The sequence below is a fragment of the Lupinus angustifolius genome, unplaced genomic scaffold (genome assembly GCF_001865875.1).
Source record: "Lupinus angustifolius cultivar Tanjil unplaced genomic scaffold, LupAngTanjil_v1.0 Scaffold_495, whole genome shotgun sequence".
Lineage (NCBI taxonomy): Eukaryota > Viridiplantae > Streptophyta > Magnoliopsida > Fabales > Fabaceae > Lupinus > Lupinus angustifolius.
In genome coordinates this window covers 77644-93479 of record NW_017727864.1, presented here as the reverse complement: position 1 = coordinate 93479, position 15836 = coordinate 77644, and the positions used below count along the sequence as shown (strand labels likewise).

Sequence of the window (15836 nt, the reverse complement as noted above, 5' to 3'; positions counted from 1 at the left end):
GCTTCCTTCACATTACCGCCAACGGGACTGATGTCTCCAGATATAGGACTCCGACACCCGCCAGTCAGGAGTGATGGCGCGGTTCCCTCCCTTGGTCATAGGACGTGGGCAGATTGTTTGGATGCTCCATCATCCAGCAGAGCCCAGAGGAGCCGGGTTCTTGGAGGAGGTCCTTGCAAGAAGACTTCGGGTCTGAGAATGTCATCCCCACCAAATTATGCCACTGGTTTGTGGCATAACGAAGTGGAGGAAGAAGTGGAGGAAGAAGAGGCGGAAGACGAGGTCATTGAGCTCGTAAATATGGAGAGTTCGGTGGAGGTGATCAACCTCGTGTCGGGCTCAGAAGAGGAGGAGGACCCGAGTGAGGGGTTCAGCATTCCTGGAATCTTCTGAGTCAGCTTGGGGGCCAGTCGATGTCCTCTTTTTGTTTTTGATGGGGGGCTGTATATCTGGTGATTTTGTATATGTAGTGGCGATGTAGTTTTCGCCTTTATTAAACTAGTTTGTATGAACTAATTATGACTTATCTAGATTATATGCATTATGTATTCAGGAAATTGTGAATCAGGTTAAGTTATCATTCGATAACGATAAGTTGATTTTCCGCATTCGAGTTACTTAAAGTGATGTCCCGGAAAAGGAAGGTTTTAAAAAGGAGGCAATTTTATACAATCTCTTTATTGGAAAAAAAAATTTACCCATTTTTCCGCAATGTTTTTAAGAAGTATTTTTCGGGGCGTTACATACTGGCTCTAAGATCAAGTTTTGTCCTAGTCTGGGTCAGAGTGCTTGTAAAGCAAAGGGATCCAAAAACTTTTAGGCTATCTATGTTAGGTTGCTTGTTGTGCATTAATTCATAAGGAGATGCAAATTTTAACACAGGGGTAGGCAAAATATTGATGATATAGGCAGCATGATTGATGGCATAAGGCCAATAAAGTTTTAGGACTTGGCTTTGAATTAGGAGAGCCCTAGCCACATTCAATAAGTGCTGATGTTTTCTTTCTACCACATTATTTTGTTGTGGGATATATCTACAAGAGGTTTGATGTTTCATTCTTCTTTTGGAATAGAAATCTTGCATGGAGAATTCACTTCCATTATCATACCTAATGGTCTTAACCTTGATAGAGAATTGATTATCTATCATTATAATAAAATATTGGAGAAGTTTTGAAGTTTCTCCTTTTGATTTTAAAGGAAAAACCCAAGTATACCTAGAGTAATCATCAACTATAGTTAAGAAATACCTATCATTATGAATAGAAAAAGTGGAGACAGGTCCCCATATATCTACATGTAGTAAGTCAAAATTGTGCAGGGAATGAATTTCACTTGTGGGAAAGCTAAGCTTCTTTTGTTTAGCAAAATGGCATACATCACAAGTTTGATTCTTATTGTAAGCAACATAGGGAAATAAACTTTTAATTGTTTGCATACATGAGTTTGAGGCATGAGCCAACCTAAAAGGCCAAAATCTAGCAGGATCAATTTGCACATTATTAATGACATGTAAAGAATTCTTATGTTCTGGTATCCTAGTCTTCAGCACATATAGGCCATGATTCATGCTAGCTATACCAATCATCTTCAAAGTTTTCTTCTCCTAGATCTTGCAAAAAGATTCATTAAATGTTAAGATACATGATAATTGAGATGTTAGCTTTGGTATAGATAGTAAATTGTAGGAGAAAGTAGGTAGATATAGGACATTATGTAAAAAACATGTTATGACTAAGATGGACAAATCCTGAAATAAGTGTGATAATTTGAGATCCATTAGGTAATCTGACCCTAATGGGTTTGATGCTTTTAAAAGAGGAGAAAATGGATAGAGATGAACTGATATGATCAGTTGCACCACTGTCTATGATCCATGAAACAAATTGAGTTTTAGAGGTACCTCTACCATCTTCAGTATGCAATCTTGCATTGTCTGTCCTGGAAGATAGTGCATTTGATTCATCTTTGGTAGGAATGATTCCAGATTGTTGTAGCATATGAACTAGGCCTTTGAACTGCTCCTGACTCAATCCAAAAACTGCACCATCATCATGTTCTTTGCCTTGTTCAATGTTGGTCACATAAACACAGTTGGCCTGCTCATTCTTTGGAGAAGGAAAATTCACAGGGAAGCCACGAATCTTGTAACATGTCTCAGTGGTGTGTCCACTTCTTCTACAATGTGTGCAGAATTTGCTTGAATTGGTTCCCCTGCCCCATGTACCTCTGCCATTGGAACCATAACTGTTTCTTCCATAATTGCTTGAGTTAGATGTACCTCTTCCTAGATTAAATGTGTTCCATTTTCCAGTATTTGCTGATCTTCCAAGCAAGTTGACTTTTCTCCAATTATTTCCCACTGTCATTGCCTTTGACTCAGCTTCTTGCTCTTGCATCTGACTTTCTTGTTGAGTAACCAGGGATAGGACTTTGGTCATGTTGGGGAGAGGTTCAAGTAACATAATCTGCGATCTAACAGAACTATAATTCTCATTAAGTCCCTTTAGAAACCTAATGATTCTATCTTCTGCCCCATAGTTTCTTAAAATTCCTAGAGAATTGCAATTACATTGCCTCTCACATGGACAATTAGGGAATGGTCTAAAGTTATCTAATTCGTCCCATAGAGTTTTTATATCAGTAAAGAAGTCTATTACATTCTTTTCACCTTGCTTGATGTTTATGATTGATTCTTGCAATTGTGCTATACGAAAGAGATTCCATTGGGAGAATCTTTCCCTTAGTTCTTCCCATTAATCATTTACTTTATCAATCCAGAGGATGCTCTGGCTGATTGAAGGTGAAACTGATCTGATTATCAAGGAAACCACCATGTTATTAGCTCTCTCCCATGCTTTGTATAAGTGATCTGTCTTTGGTGGCATTTGAATCGTCCCATCCACGAATCCTAATTTTTGCTTTGAGATTAAACTCATTCTCATGGACCTACACCATTGATGATAGTTCTCTCCACTGAGAGGAGGTGTGACCAATGCCACTATGGGACTTTCTGAAGGATGAATGTAGAAGGATGATTCTTGATCTTGAGGATTCTCCATGTGAATTGCGGTACTTGATGGATTATTGGGTGATTGTGAAGCACTCATGGTTGAATGCAGCAGAGCTCTCTTAGAGAGAGCTCTGATACCATAACAGAAATGCAAATGAAGAAGAAATGAAGTTGAGCTTCAATGAGCTTAATGTAGAAAAACATGAATGACAATACTCTTATGAACAATACCTCTTATTATTGATAAAGCATGAATATCTTTCTCTTGATCTTCAATAGAAGGAGTTATGTCCTATTTATACTAAACGAACAAGACTAATTAGCAAGGCTCAAACTAATTGTAACTAACATAACAAACTTAACAATAAAAACAAAATGGATAAGACTTTTCCTGATGGTTAAATCAGGTAACTTGTTCTCTAAGTAACATAGTCTTTGATTTATTATGAGCATTGTCTGCTGAAGTTCTTTGAGTATTGTTTGTGTTTTCTTGGCTTGATGAAGTGGTTGTGTGCTTGACTGGTCAGTGAAAGTTTGGTGGTTGGATTTGATGTGTTTGTCTAATAAAAACCCTTTTAAAATAGATAGAGATGGCCAATTTTTTTTTGCCTTTATTGTCATCTCCTATAAAAATGAATTATGTGATTGCAATAATTATATAACTCTTCATGTAATCAATTAATTGATAATATCAGTGAGACGTTGGTATAGTAGTAGAAGATCTTATTAGATTACTATGTATTGTATTAGGACAAATGTCAAATGTTTGATTTCTACAAGTAATATTTGTTGGAATAGACAATCATATACCAAAAGATATTAGTTTATCACACATAAGAAGAAGGAATACATTTGTTATACTAAAAACGTTTTTTTGTATTACCAAGGGTATCTCTCACCCTTTGGGTAAGGAGCTAATATATTTCGGTAAGAAACTAATCTCTTTCGGGGTGCGTGACTGCCTCTATCAATAAATGATGTTTACAAGGATCAAACCCTTGACCTTTTGATCATGCTAAAGATCTAACGAAGCCTTACATCACTAAATCAACATGGTACCAAAAAGTTAATAGACAATAATTAATTTTATAATTATATACATTTAATATTTATGCATTGATTATTATTTATCATTCATGTATAATAATAATTGATTCTTAAATAAAAATACAACATAAAATACTTATACCCTCTTATTCTATATATATTAAACTCTTTAGTTTAATACAATTATTGTGGTTGAAATAAATTTATAATGATTTTGTTATCCTTTCATGAGAGTAGATGTTCAACATTTAACATATAAAATAAGTATTTTTTTTGTACATCGAAAAAGAAAAACTAGACTAATGGAGAAAGATCTATCCCTAAGATGTGAGTTACTTCAGTAGCGAAGGAGATGCATTCCAGAACTGAACGTCAGCATGAACATGAATTCTAACATTTGACATGAAGTCTGACACTATATTGCTATCTCAACACATGATGAAGATGAACATCCCAATTTTTCATAAATAAACGACGAAGGTTGTTAATAACTGGAGCTAGATCCCAATTCTAGATTTTTAAACCTTTGGAAATGATGTTGATTGCTCCATACGATCACTCTCCAAAATCAATTTTCAATTACTCAACTTCCAAGCCAACCTTAAGCCATACTCCATTTCCTGAAGCTCATCAAGGATGGGAGATCCAACACCAAAGTTACCTGAAAATCCAGAAATCCACTAGTCGTTATTATCATGAAGCACACCACCACCACTACTCAAATTATCATCCATGTTGCAGCTACTATCCACATTAAGTTTCAACACTCCATTATCTGTATTGCACCAAAGCATGCTAGATTTAGAATCTTCCGTAGAGAAACAATCCAAATAATTTCAGTCTCTCATATCTTGATAAATAATTTTTACAACATAACCAATATCCCAAGATAAGCTCCCAAATATAGAGTTATTCATCCACTTCCAAACCAACCAGACACCAACTAAAAATAAATTCCCATACGGACTTCGAGAGTTCCCCATTAACCAGGATATGCACAACTGATTATCCCAAAATGGTTAACCGTTGAAACCCGGGTGTTGCTAGAGAAAAACTGAATCCTTACAGTCACAAAGAGTGTGAAGGATATTTTCCACATCATTGTTACACCGAAGAGAGGGTGGTGAACTCGTCATATTCCTTGTGTATCTAATTAGATTTGTAGGTAAGGAATCATGAGAAGACAACCAATAGAGAAACTTAAAATTTTCCAGATTTTGAGTTTTCCACATCCAGCGCTAGTGAGGCATGAAATTGCCAACCCCATCCATAGATTTCAAGCACCAATATCTTGAATTTGCAGTGTAGTTACCAGTAGCATGATTCTCCCTAATCCATCAATCATCTAAATGAGTAGATGATGTTGGAACTTGAATAATGCTAATAATATCTAATACCAAAGTGGGAAACACCAATTGACAAAACATTAAGATTCCAATGCCCATTTCTCCAAAGATCATTCACTCTCATCATAATATCTGAAATTTTGACAAAGCTTACCATAGTTTAAAGCTTGCCCATTCCAATCCAAGATATTCCACCACTACCTAGTTGTAGATTGAACCCATCACGAAGTACAACGATAGCTTTCATAATATCCTTCAAAATTGGCAAAGCAGACGACTTAGTTGAAGCAAACAACATTGAACAACCTTTAAGGTACTTTTCTCTCAAGAGATTGCACCATATTTTATTGATATCCTGGATCATACTCCAACTTAATTTTCCAAGAATAGAGATATTTGTTGAGTCTGAGTCTCAAATCCCAATACCATCATATCCCTTGTGCATAATAACGACATCCCATCCAACTAGATTGAGACTCGTCTTGCTAGCATTGCCACTCCAAATAAAGTTTATAGGCATCATATCAATCTCGTTATACATACTCTAAGGGAGCCACACACTCTTCATAATATAAGTCGGAATAGAAGTGAGAATAGATTTTACCAGACATAACCTACTAGCTTTATTTAGGAGGTTCGACTTATAAGTAGTTAGACGAACTTGAATCTTCTCCATCAATGAATTAAAAGCATATCTATGAATCCTCCCTTTGACCAAAGAGATTCCCAAGTAATTACCCAGATTAGTAATTGGATGCATACCACAAATGTTCATAAAGTTGGTCTTTCTTCTATTAGTCACGTTCTTAGAGGACATGAATTTAGATTTAATCACATTAACCTTCATACCAAAAACTTGACAGAAATCATCAAGAGTAGATATGACCAGTCTAACCTAGGTATTTGAGGCCTTACAAAACAACATAATATCATCTGCAAACAACAAATGAGATATATGAGGTCCACCTCCGGATAGTCTAAGTGGCTACCACACACCAAAGTCCACATTTTGATGGATAAGAAGTGCCAATTTTTCCATGCATAAAACAAAACGATAGGGGGATATTGGGTCACCCTAACGCAGACCCCTAGAAGGTTTAAAACTCTTCAACTATGAGCAATTCGAGAGAAGAGACATACTTCCACATCTGATACACCACAAAATCAGCCTCACGATTATCGAGGGTATGCCAAATTCCGCCAGTGTTGTTCTAAGAAATCCTAGTTGACATTGTCATAAGCTTTTTCCAGATCCACCATAAACACCATAACTCCCTTTTTCTGCTTAGTTTTATGAATATAGTGCATCACCTCTTTGGCATGAATGGCATTATCTATAGTGTCTCTCATAAAGATAAAACTACTATATAAAGGTCTAATCAGATCATGAAGAAATAGCCTCAATCTATTCACCAACACTCTAGATATCATCTTATACACAACATTACACAAACCGATAGGTCTCAGATCCTTCAAAGTTTTTAGATGGTTAACTTTAGAAATCAAGATAACTAGAGTCTCCACGAGCATCCACCAATCCAACATGGAAAGCTTCCTGCACCATCCTCCAAATACCAATCCCTACTATCTGTCAATACTTTTTCAAGAATTACGATTGAAAACCATCTAGGCCCAAAGATTCAAAGGATTAAATAGAAATAATTGTTTTAGTAACTTCCTCTAAATTGATGAGAGCTAATAATATTGAAACACTTTCCTAAGACAAAACTGAAGTATCCCACAAAAATTATCAAGATTAGGATGATTGTCATCACATAATAGCATGTTGTTTTAAATTTTTAATTCTTTACATTTATCCAATAAAAATTATTTTTACTATTATCCACACAACAAATTTGCGGTTAAATTTTCTTATCTTTCACATGATATCTCTGTTCCATTATGTGTTTTTACTTCCTTTTCATTTTATTTGTTTTTATCAAGTAGTTTGAAATTTTAATAAATAATTGTTGGTTATATAAAAAAAAAAATTTAACTAGTTCTCATAAAATATAATAGTGATTGATAGTTACTTTGGAGGAGTGGGGATTTGGAACAATTCCAATAAATTTGGAGAAATAATAGTGCATATACTGCATACATGCCTAACTAGTTAAAATAAGAGTGTAAAATTTGTAACTGAAAGTGTAAAGATTTATACATATGCACACTATCATCCACCCTTCATTTGAATTACTTTTTTTGAAAAGTCAACAATAATTAAACATCAATGATGGATAATATAATGACAGTGTATAAATCTTGTACACTATCAGAGTATATATCTTTTTCTCTTAGTGCATACTGCATACATGCCTAACTAGTTAAAATAATAGTGCATACCGCATACATGCCTAACTAGTTAACTACCACGCTGGAAATCTTGCACCAAGGATATAAACATTGTATAATTATCATATCTCTCAACAGTAGCCCTTCATCTTAAAAATTCCATCAAGATCTACTTATTCTCTGAGTTTCTTGAATTTACTTCTCACTGTATTCATTAATTCTAGAGACATCAAATGGTTTCAATTAGTAAGTATATTTAAATCATTATATGTTTATAGAATTAATGACTAGGATGAAGAGTAAGTTTAAATGAAGTAAGAAATCCTCACTCTAAAAAATCACATTAGACTTACATGAAAATTTACGAGATGAAATCAATAAATCATCACAAACAAATAAAAATTAACATGAAAAATCAAAACTAACTTCTGATAAAGAACTTGTAAATCTTCATTTCCTCATACATATTTTGCCAAATCATATTCTTTAGCAATCATCTCAAATCATTTATCTAATTGAAACCATTTGATTTGAGATCATGGATGGAAAGCCTAAAAGAAATCATAATAAAACAAAATAGTAAATAATAAATGCAACTTATATTGATATTATTGTAAACTAGTGTGGTAACAATCTGTTCGCCCATATTTTCATTTTCTGATATAAATGATTTAAGTTTTATATATTCTATTTTAATAAATAAATAAAATTATATTTAATGTAATTTATAGCGTAATTTTTATTTGGTACACTTTATATTATATTTTTTTTGTCTTTATTTTAATTGTTAAAGTAAGATGAGAGAGTGATTAATATGTTGGTAGTAATTACATATGATTATATTTTTTTGTAGAAATTAAAAAGGGATATGAGTAAAATAGGAAAAATAAAATTACACCATGTAATAGTTACACAATATTTACCCTTTATATATAGTATAGAATTTATGTTTATGTGATTATTTTTTATACAAAAATATAACATTAATATCTATTTATATTAGTACTAGACTCCTAATAATTAAATAAAAGAATAATTATAAAATAAAGTATTCACGGTCAGATCATATTGACCTCTAATTCGAAACAAGCTGTCAACCAACTATGTTACTCCTATCAAACTTTCATTGTCCCCTTGGATGACGTCACTCCTATGTAACTTTCATTGCCCCATTTGTTGTCTTTTGTTTGATTAAAGTTACCGGATGAGATTAATAAGGTGTTGATTTAGTAGTTTAAGATCATATTAAATCTTTAGGAATCAAAATGTTAAAGATTCGATTCTTGTGAGCGACATTTGCTGAGAGGGCCAGTCACAAATCTAGAAATGGATTAGTTCCTTGCCAAAAAATGGTGAGGAGATACCCTTATTAGTACAAAAAACTCAAGATATCGATTCCTGAGAACAACACTTGCTAAGAGGGACAACCACAAACCCTAAAAGAAATTAATTTTTTGTCTAATAATGACAAGAAAATGACATTTTAGTACAAAAAATAACTAGATGGGTAAGGAAATCCATGTTATATAGGGTTCTATTGTACCTATTTAGAGCGGCGGCCCAAACGACAAGTCATCTAACTAAGTTTCATTAACATTACCCATTGATTTTGTATGCAGTAAAAGATAAGTTTTACCTAAATGGCTTCCTTCTCCCCGACCATAACAATGATAACATCATAGGTGGGTTGTGCATCTAAGAAGTAAGGAACTTTCTTAATGTAGTTAACATTTTTCATTATCTTACAATTAAGGTGTCCATGTGTATTTTGATTGGAGAATTTCATTTTCATTTTTATATGGCTCCCACACATTATGTTATAATTTTAGTATATATCTCATAAACTAAGAATATCATTTAATTTCTTCACAATGATAAATATCATTCTTAGAAAAATAAGGATAAGAATGGTACTGTGCAATGACTATTTTTAAGAAAAAAGAATCTTACATTAAAAATTTATTTTTATTTCAATAAGAATACCTAGAACACTTACACACTTGTCTTGTTATAACAGTATTCTAATTCCATTCTTTGGGTCTTAAGTAAATCTAAACTAAAAAATGCACACCAACACAACCATATCTATAATCAATATAATTGGGCCCAGCCCAGGCCCGAAGGTAGCTTTGGGTATCAGCTAACTGGACTATAAAAAAAACTTGGTTCGGGTATTTAAAGAGAGTATTTGGGGTATATAATTGAAACAGCAGTAATTGATAGGTTAGTGCGTAATAGAAAACACACAAGCCGTAGAAGAGGGCTCATTCGCTCTTATTAGTGTTTGGGACCAGAAGTAAGGAACTCTATCCTTAAGAATCGAGGTAAGTGAGTCCTAGATCCAATCACTTGTACTTAATATTCATGTTAATTACATATATGATACGATGTTGTGTGTGTGAAGTGAAGTGTGTGTTTATTTGTTTTGTTTGGTTTAGATGGATCGGTACCAGAAAGTGGAGAAGCCAAGAGCTGAAGCACCAATCGATGAAAACGAGATCCGTATTACTAGTCAGGGAAGGATGCGTAACTACATTACTTATGCCTTGACCTTGCTTCAGGTACTTTTTTTAATTTATTTTTATTTATGTGCCTTTTATTGCGCTCTTAATTATTTATTTATGTGCTGAAACTACTCTGAACATTACTCATTTTAGGTTTTGGCTTTATGTTCTCGAATTTCGGGTTATGTGGAAATATTAGGTAAAATAGGGTTGGGGAAGGTAACTAGTGAATGATATAGGACTAGTAAATGAGACTTCCACTCGGTGGGGTTTGGCGAGGATAGACTCATTTTATGATTTGAACCCGTGACCTTGGGGTCATTAAGCAGCAACCTAAGAATTGATTGGATGCTCATCATCTAAGGTAACTAATAAATGAATAGATAAATGTATATGGTAAATTTTTGTTTGAATAATTAGAATGCTAGGTTTTGGAAATCTTAATTTAGAGCATGCAGTAGCCCCTCAACTTGCGGGAGATGGTGTACATTTACCCTCCAAGACTTCCTCACAGGTGGGAGCCACTGAGCAGCTCTTTTTTTAGGTCATGGAAAATTAACAATTGGTCCAAGTCTATGCTATTATTCGACGTCAAAATGAACAACATATTTATAATCAGTAGAGATTACAGTTAGTCACCGATTGTCATTTTAAAGTTTATTGATCATTCTTCCTCATTTACCGTGTGCATTGTGATAATTATGCTTATGCTTTTTATTGTTTCCTTTTGCCCCTAGTTTTCACTTAGGGCATTGGTAAAAGTGTGGCAGTGGAAAGTTTTAGTCATTTTTCCTGAATCTGAATTAAGATGTAGATTAACTCTGTTTCCTCTGCTAATTTGTAAACCCTGCTATATCTTACTTTTTTCTTCACAGGAAAAAGGTTCAAATGAAATTGTTCTCAAAGCAATGGGGAGAGCTATCAACAAAACTGTAACAATTGTGGAGTTAATCAAGGTTCTTTTGATATTTTATTCAGCCGAGATGACTGCTTAATCTTACTTTCATTTGGGTGAAGTTTTTTATTTTTGTCTATTTTTGGGTATTGCAGAGAAGAATTGTGGGTCTCCACCAAAATACAGCGATTGGATCCACTGACATTACTGATACTTGGGAGCCTCTAGAGGAAGGCCTGCTTCCGTAAGAACATTTTCGAATAATATTGTAAACCTGAATGGTCAAAGTGTGCAACACTCCAATATGATGGTAACTGGTGTCTAATCATCATGTTTCTTTTCCTTGTCCTTCTTGCAGTTTGGAGACAACGAGGCATGTGTCAATGATAACAATAACACTTTCTAAGAACGAACTAAATACATCATCTGTGGGGTAAGTTCGTTTTCTTTCTTTTGGATGTCATCACAAAAAACGTTAACGCGTTGTCTCACAAATGGCGATATGATGTGTATATGCAAAAATAATTTCTTGGAAGTTCATTGATATGGTGGTACCTAGTTTTGTTGCATGGACATGCAAAAAGGTACCAGCTTTTAAAATGAATCTTCAGAGTAATGTTTTAATTGTTTTGAAATAAATTGTCTTATGCTTTGTGTATTTAAACTACCTATTATAATAGATAAGCATAAACATAGAATCCTTTGAAGTTAGTAATGTTGTTGGTCTAGGTTTGTCTAATGGGAGGATATATTGAACCAGTGCCCCATTGTTCTAGAAATTTTATCAAGGGGTATGTTTGGATGCATCCAAATGATAATTTCAATACTCAATTGATCTTATTAAAGTTCTATAACTGAAAACATTAAGAAAAAAGAACAGCAATAGATTGAATGATATAAATACACTGATAGCGAAATGGGTTATTCAATTCTTCTTGATCTTCAGTTCCCTCAGTAAAACTTCTTTTATAGAAAGTATGTGTGTGGAATATTATATCGAATGAGATAATCACATGAAATTTGTAGAAAGTTATATGGTCGCCATTCGGCACGGTAATTGTATAAAGATAAACTCAAATAGAGAGCCGAAGTAAACTTTTGCTTAGTTGATAACTAAAACAAACTGTTTTTACTAGTTTTATGCACCTGTTGCTGGTTTCAAGGTTATAGATATCAATGGAAAAGCAAATTATATTATTATTACGGCCTTTGTAGATTTGTTGCACACCTGTATTTATTTATTTGCACTTTTAGGTATCAGCCTCCATTACCAGCTGATCAGGTGAAGCCTTCTACAGATTTTGATTATGAAGGAGGTATGTATATATATATATATATATATATATATATATATATATCAATTGATGATCCTTCTCCTGTCTCTGGATATTTTATATTTGTTTTAACTTGTGTGTTCTGCAGAGGTTTCACCTAATGGTCGTGGTCGTGGTCATGGTGGCCGAAGCAGGGGAAGGGCCAGAGGTATTTGTTGTGTTTGTTTGCATGTTTTCATTCCTATAAAACATTATGTTTATCTGACGTTTGTCATCTCTGGGATATGAAATCTACTGTAGTTGACACAGTCCTTTAACTTAGGCTTGGCCATTATATTATATTAGCTTCCGTATCCCATGAACATGGTAACAATATGTACTAAAGAATTAAATCTAATACAAATCTTTACAATCTTTATGGGATGGAGGGAGTGTGTTAGTAAGATGTCTGAACCCTGAGGAATATACATCGCCAGAATATGATGTTTTTTACTTATTTTGTATAGCCAATACCTGTTATATTTTCTTTCAGGTAATGGTTTTATCTCAGCTGATTATGAGGATGGAGGTTGGGATCGCAATAGGGGTAGGGGTAGAGGAAGAGGACGCGGCTTCCGTGGTCGTGGAAGAGGAGGGTACAATGGGCCCCAGAATGACATCCAGCATGATGGAGGATACAACCAAGATGTACCTCATGGCCGTGGTACATAATCCCTACCATTTCCTTTTAATTAAACTGTGGTAGATGCATGTTTGTGCTGGCTTCCAGTATTGACCTATCATCTTTTTCCTTTTGATACTCTGGAAGTGGTTAAGCTGGTTGTGACTTGTGTGTTCATGTTGTTTAATAAGTATTCGGGAGAGAGGGATATGTGACAAAACAACAAGTTATTTCTAAACTTTAATATATTGCTCAAATTTGTTGTAGGTCGTGGCCGTGGTCGGGGTGGATATCGTGGAAGGGGCCGGGGATTTAGACCCAATGGACCGATCCAGGCTGAAGCAAGTAACCAGTGGGCTTGAGTGCAGTGCCATGACTTGAGTGAAAGAATGCCTTGAAGGTGGCCTTGTCCAAGTTTTATGTTTTCAATTTGCTTTATGTCTTCAATTCCCCCTCCCCTGGACCCCGAAGAACTGTAGGGCATTTTCTTCTTACAGTTGGTGTAGACTTAGTTCGTGACTTCTGCCTACATAAGGCAGCTTTGTTCATGTTTTAGAACTTAGGTTTTAGATGCCTGAACAGTTATACTTCTGTTTTGGCCCTGAATCTTATTCTTTAATTTTTATTTCCTAGGTTTGTGTTCAAATCCCGGAAACAACTTCCTCACTTGAGAGGGTAAGCATGCATACATCTATCCTCCCCAAATGTCACTAGGTGTGAGCCTTGTGCACTGAATCACCTTTTTGTGTGTTTAATTGATGTCTTGTTTCTTTAGTTTAATAATATGAATCTCAGGGTAGTGAGTGATTTAATATACCCGGACAATTATATTGGATACTATTTAATATATCCGGACAATTCTACGATATTGCAGCATATTATTAATTATATATAATTTGAGTGAGTTTGGCATAAGGTGGGATGTTGCTTAGATGTTATGAATCAAATCTTGGAAATAACCACTTCTTTATTTGTGAGTGTAAGATTGTGTATATTTATCCTCCAAAATTCTATTAAGTGGTTTATATTTGGCATATTGATGATTTAGATGTTTGATTTTGATAAATGTGTCAAAAAAATTGTAACAAGAAACTGAAAAAGGATTCTGATCAGAGTGGATTGCATGATAAAAAAAAATCTAATGCAGTACAATCCACCAGCAATTTATACTCCACTATTTTGGCCTATATAGTTAAAAGATAATTAAGACTATCTTTAGCAAAACTGATTGAAAAATTGACTTCAAAGTCAACAAGTCAGTTAAACAATGAAAAGTAAGTTAAGGGTTGATGGTCATAGGCGAATAAGCTAAAATCTTGAAAACTGCTTTTAGGTTTTAGAATTATAAGACATTACTTCATTTTAAGAGATTTCACAAAACAATCTTCCATTGACAATCACTAGTATCCTCATTATTTTTGTGTGGTTATATAGTTTCAATGATTTGTACTGGAAATAGTGAAAACATTATCGTTTTTTTTGCTTTATAAAAACAATTATTTCTGTCAATTTTTTAGTACTAAGTATGCTACCTTAATTTCATTATGTTTATTTTCAAATATTTGTTTAGGACTAGTGAAAAATGTTTAAATGTTTCCTATGTAAATATTTGAAAATTAGAGTCAAATTAAAAACAATTGACATAGAAAATAAAAAATAAAACATTTTCATAGTGAAATGGACCCTAAAATATTCTTACTGTTTTATGTACAAATGTTTAAAAATAGAAACTGAAATAAAAATAAGATACTATCAATTAAACCAGAAACTTTTTCACAAATCAAGTAAACATTTAACCTTCCTTGTCTACTTTTTAATTTTTTATAACATTTGAGTCATAAGTCTTTCATTATTGGCGTCGGTTGATTTCAGATTGGTCTAGTTGTGTAAGACCCAACTGGATCCCCAAGGTTAAGAGTTCGATTTTTTGGAGGAACATTTGTTGAGAGGCGTAATCACAAATCCCGAAAGAGATTAGTTCATTGCCTAAAAAGGTGAAGGGATACCTTTGGTAGCAGTGCTGTGAAAATCGGTTTGCGTCGGTCGGTTCAACCAGTAAACTGGTCTCAATACTATTATAGTACAATAATTATACCTATCATGCAATCATACCGGTCATATCAGTGATTTTTATTTAATTAGTGAACCACCGACTACAATTTAATTAGTGAAATACCGGTTACAATTTAATTAGTGAACCATCGATTACAATATATCCAAAAAAAAAAATTCACTTAGACATGAATGCTAATCGCAAATAATTTAATTTCCTTAAGTAACGTCTTATGTAAATATGACCATTAATAAAAAAATGTGGCCTAGATGGAAATCAAAATTAACACAGTTTTAGAAACTATGTACTCTAATCTTAGTCCAACTATTTAAATAAGTTACCATTTTCATGATGAGTTTAACTTAGTTCGAATACGGCTTATTTTTTTTATAGAGCCACCATTTGCTTGGATGCAAACTTAAACCGATATCTACGCTATGTCCATATAGTACGTTCACATGTTTGATTGAACATTTTCGGTTGCCAAATAATAGATTAAAGAAATATGTATACTATAGATATTTCAAAATCATTATCATTAACATATATCAACGAGATGGTGGTCTAGTAGTGTAAGACCTCGCTTGATCCCTAGGATAACCAAAATATCAATAGTTCAATTCCTGAGAGCTACATTGGTTAGGAGAAACAATCATACAACCCAAAAGAGATTTATTTTGGATAATGGAATATTCTTAATAATATCAAAAAAATTATCATTAACATATAAATATCACCATGTAATTCAAAC

General features: G+C 33.8%; 1 protein-coding gene across 2 annotated transcripts; it reads left to right on the top strand.

The window, feature by feature from the left end:
- Window positions 1-9899: 9899 nt before the first annotated feature.
- On the top strand, window positions 9900-13869 carry LOC109341534 (ribonuclease P protein subunit p25-like protein). Of its 2 annotated transcripts, XM_019579470.1 has the most exons (10): window positions 9900-10022; window positions 10137-10259; window positions 11078-11158; window positions 11253-11341; window positions 11456-11530; window positions 12352-12413; window positions 12520-12579; window positions 12904-13074; window positions 13300-13432; window positions 13666-13869. In XM_019579470.1, exons 2-9 carry the CDS (start codon window positions 10137-10139, stop codon window positions 13392-13394), a joined length of 756 nt encoding a protein of 251 aa, XP_019435015.1. In that variant the 5' UTR covers window positions 9900-10022; the 3' UTR covers window positions 13395-13432; window positions 13666-13869. The 2 variants fall into 2 exon arrangements, with proteins under 2 accessions (XP_019435015.1, XP_019435014.1); XM_019579469.1 differs by having other exon boundaries at window positions 13300-13678.
- The last annotated feature ends 1967 nt before the right edge of the window (window positions 13870-15836 follow it).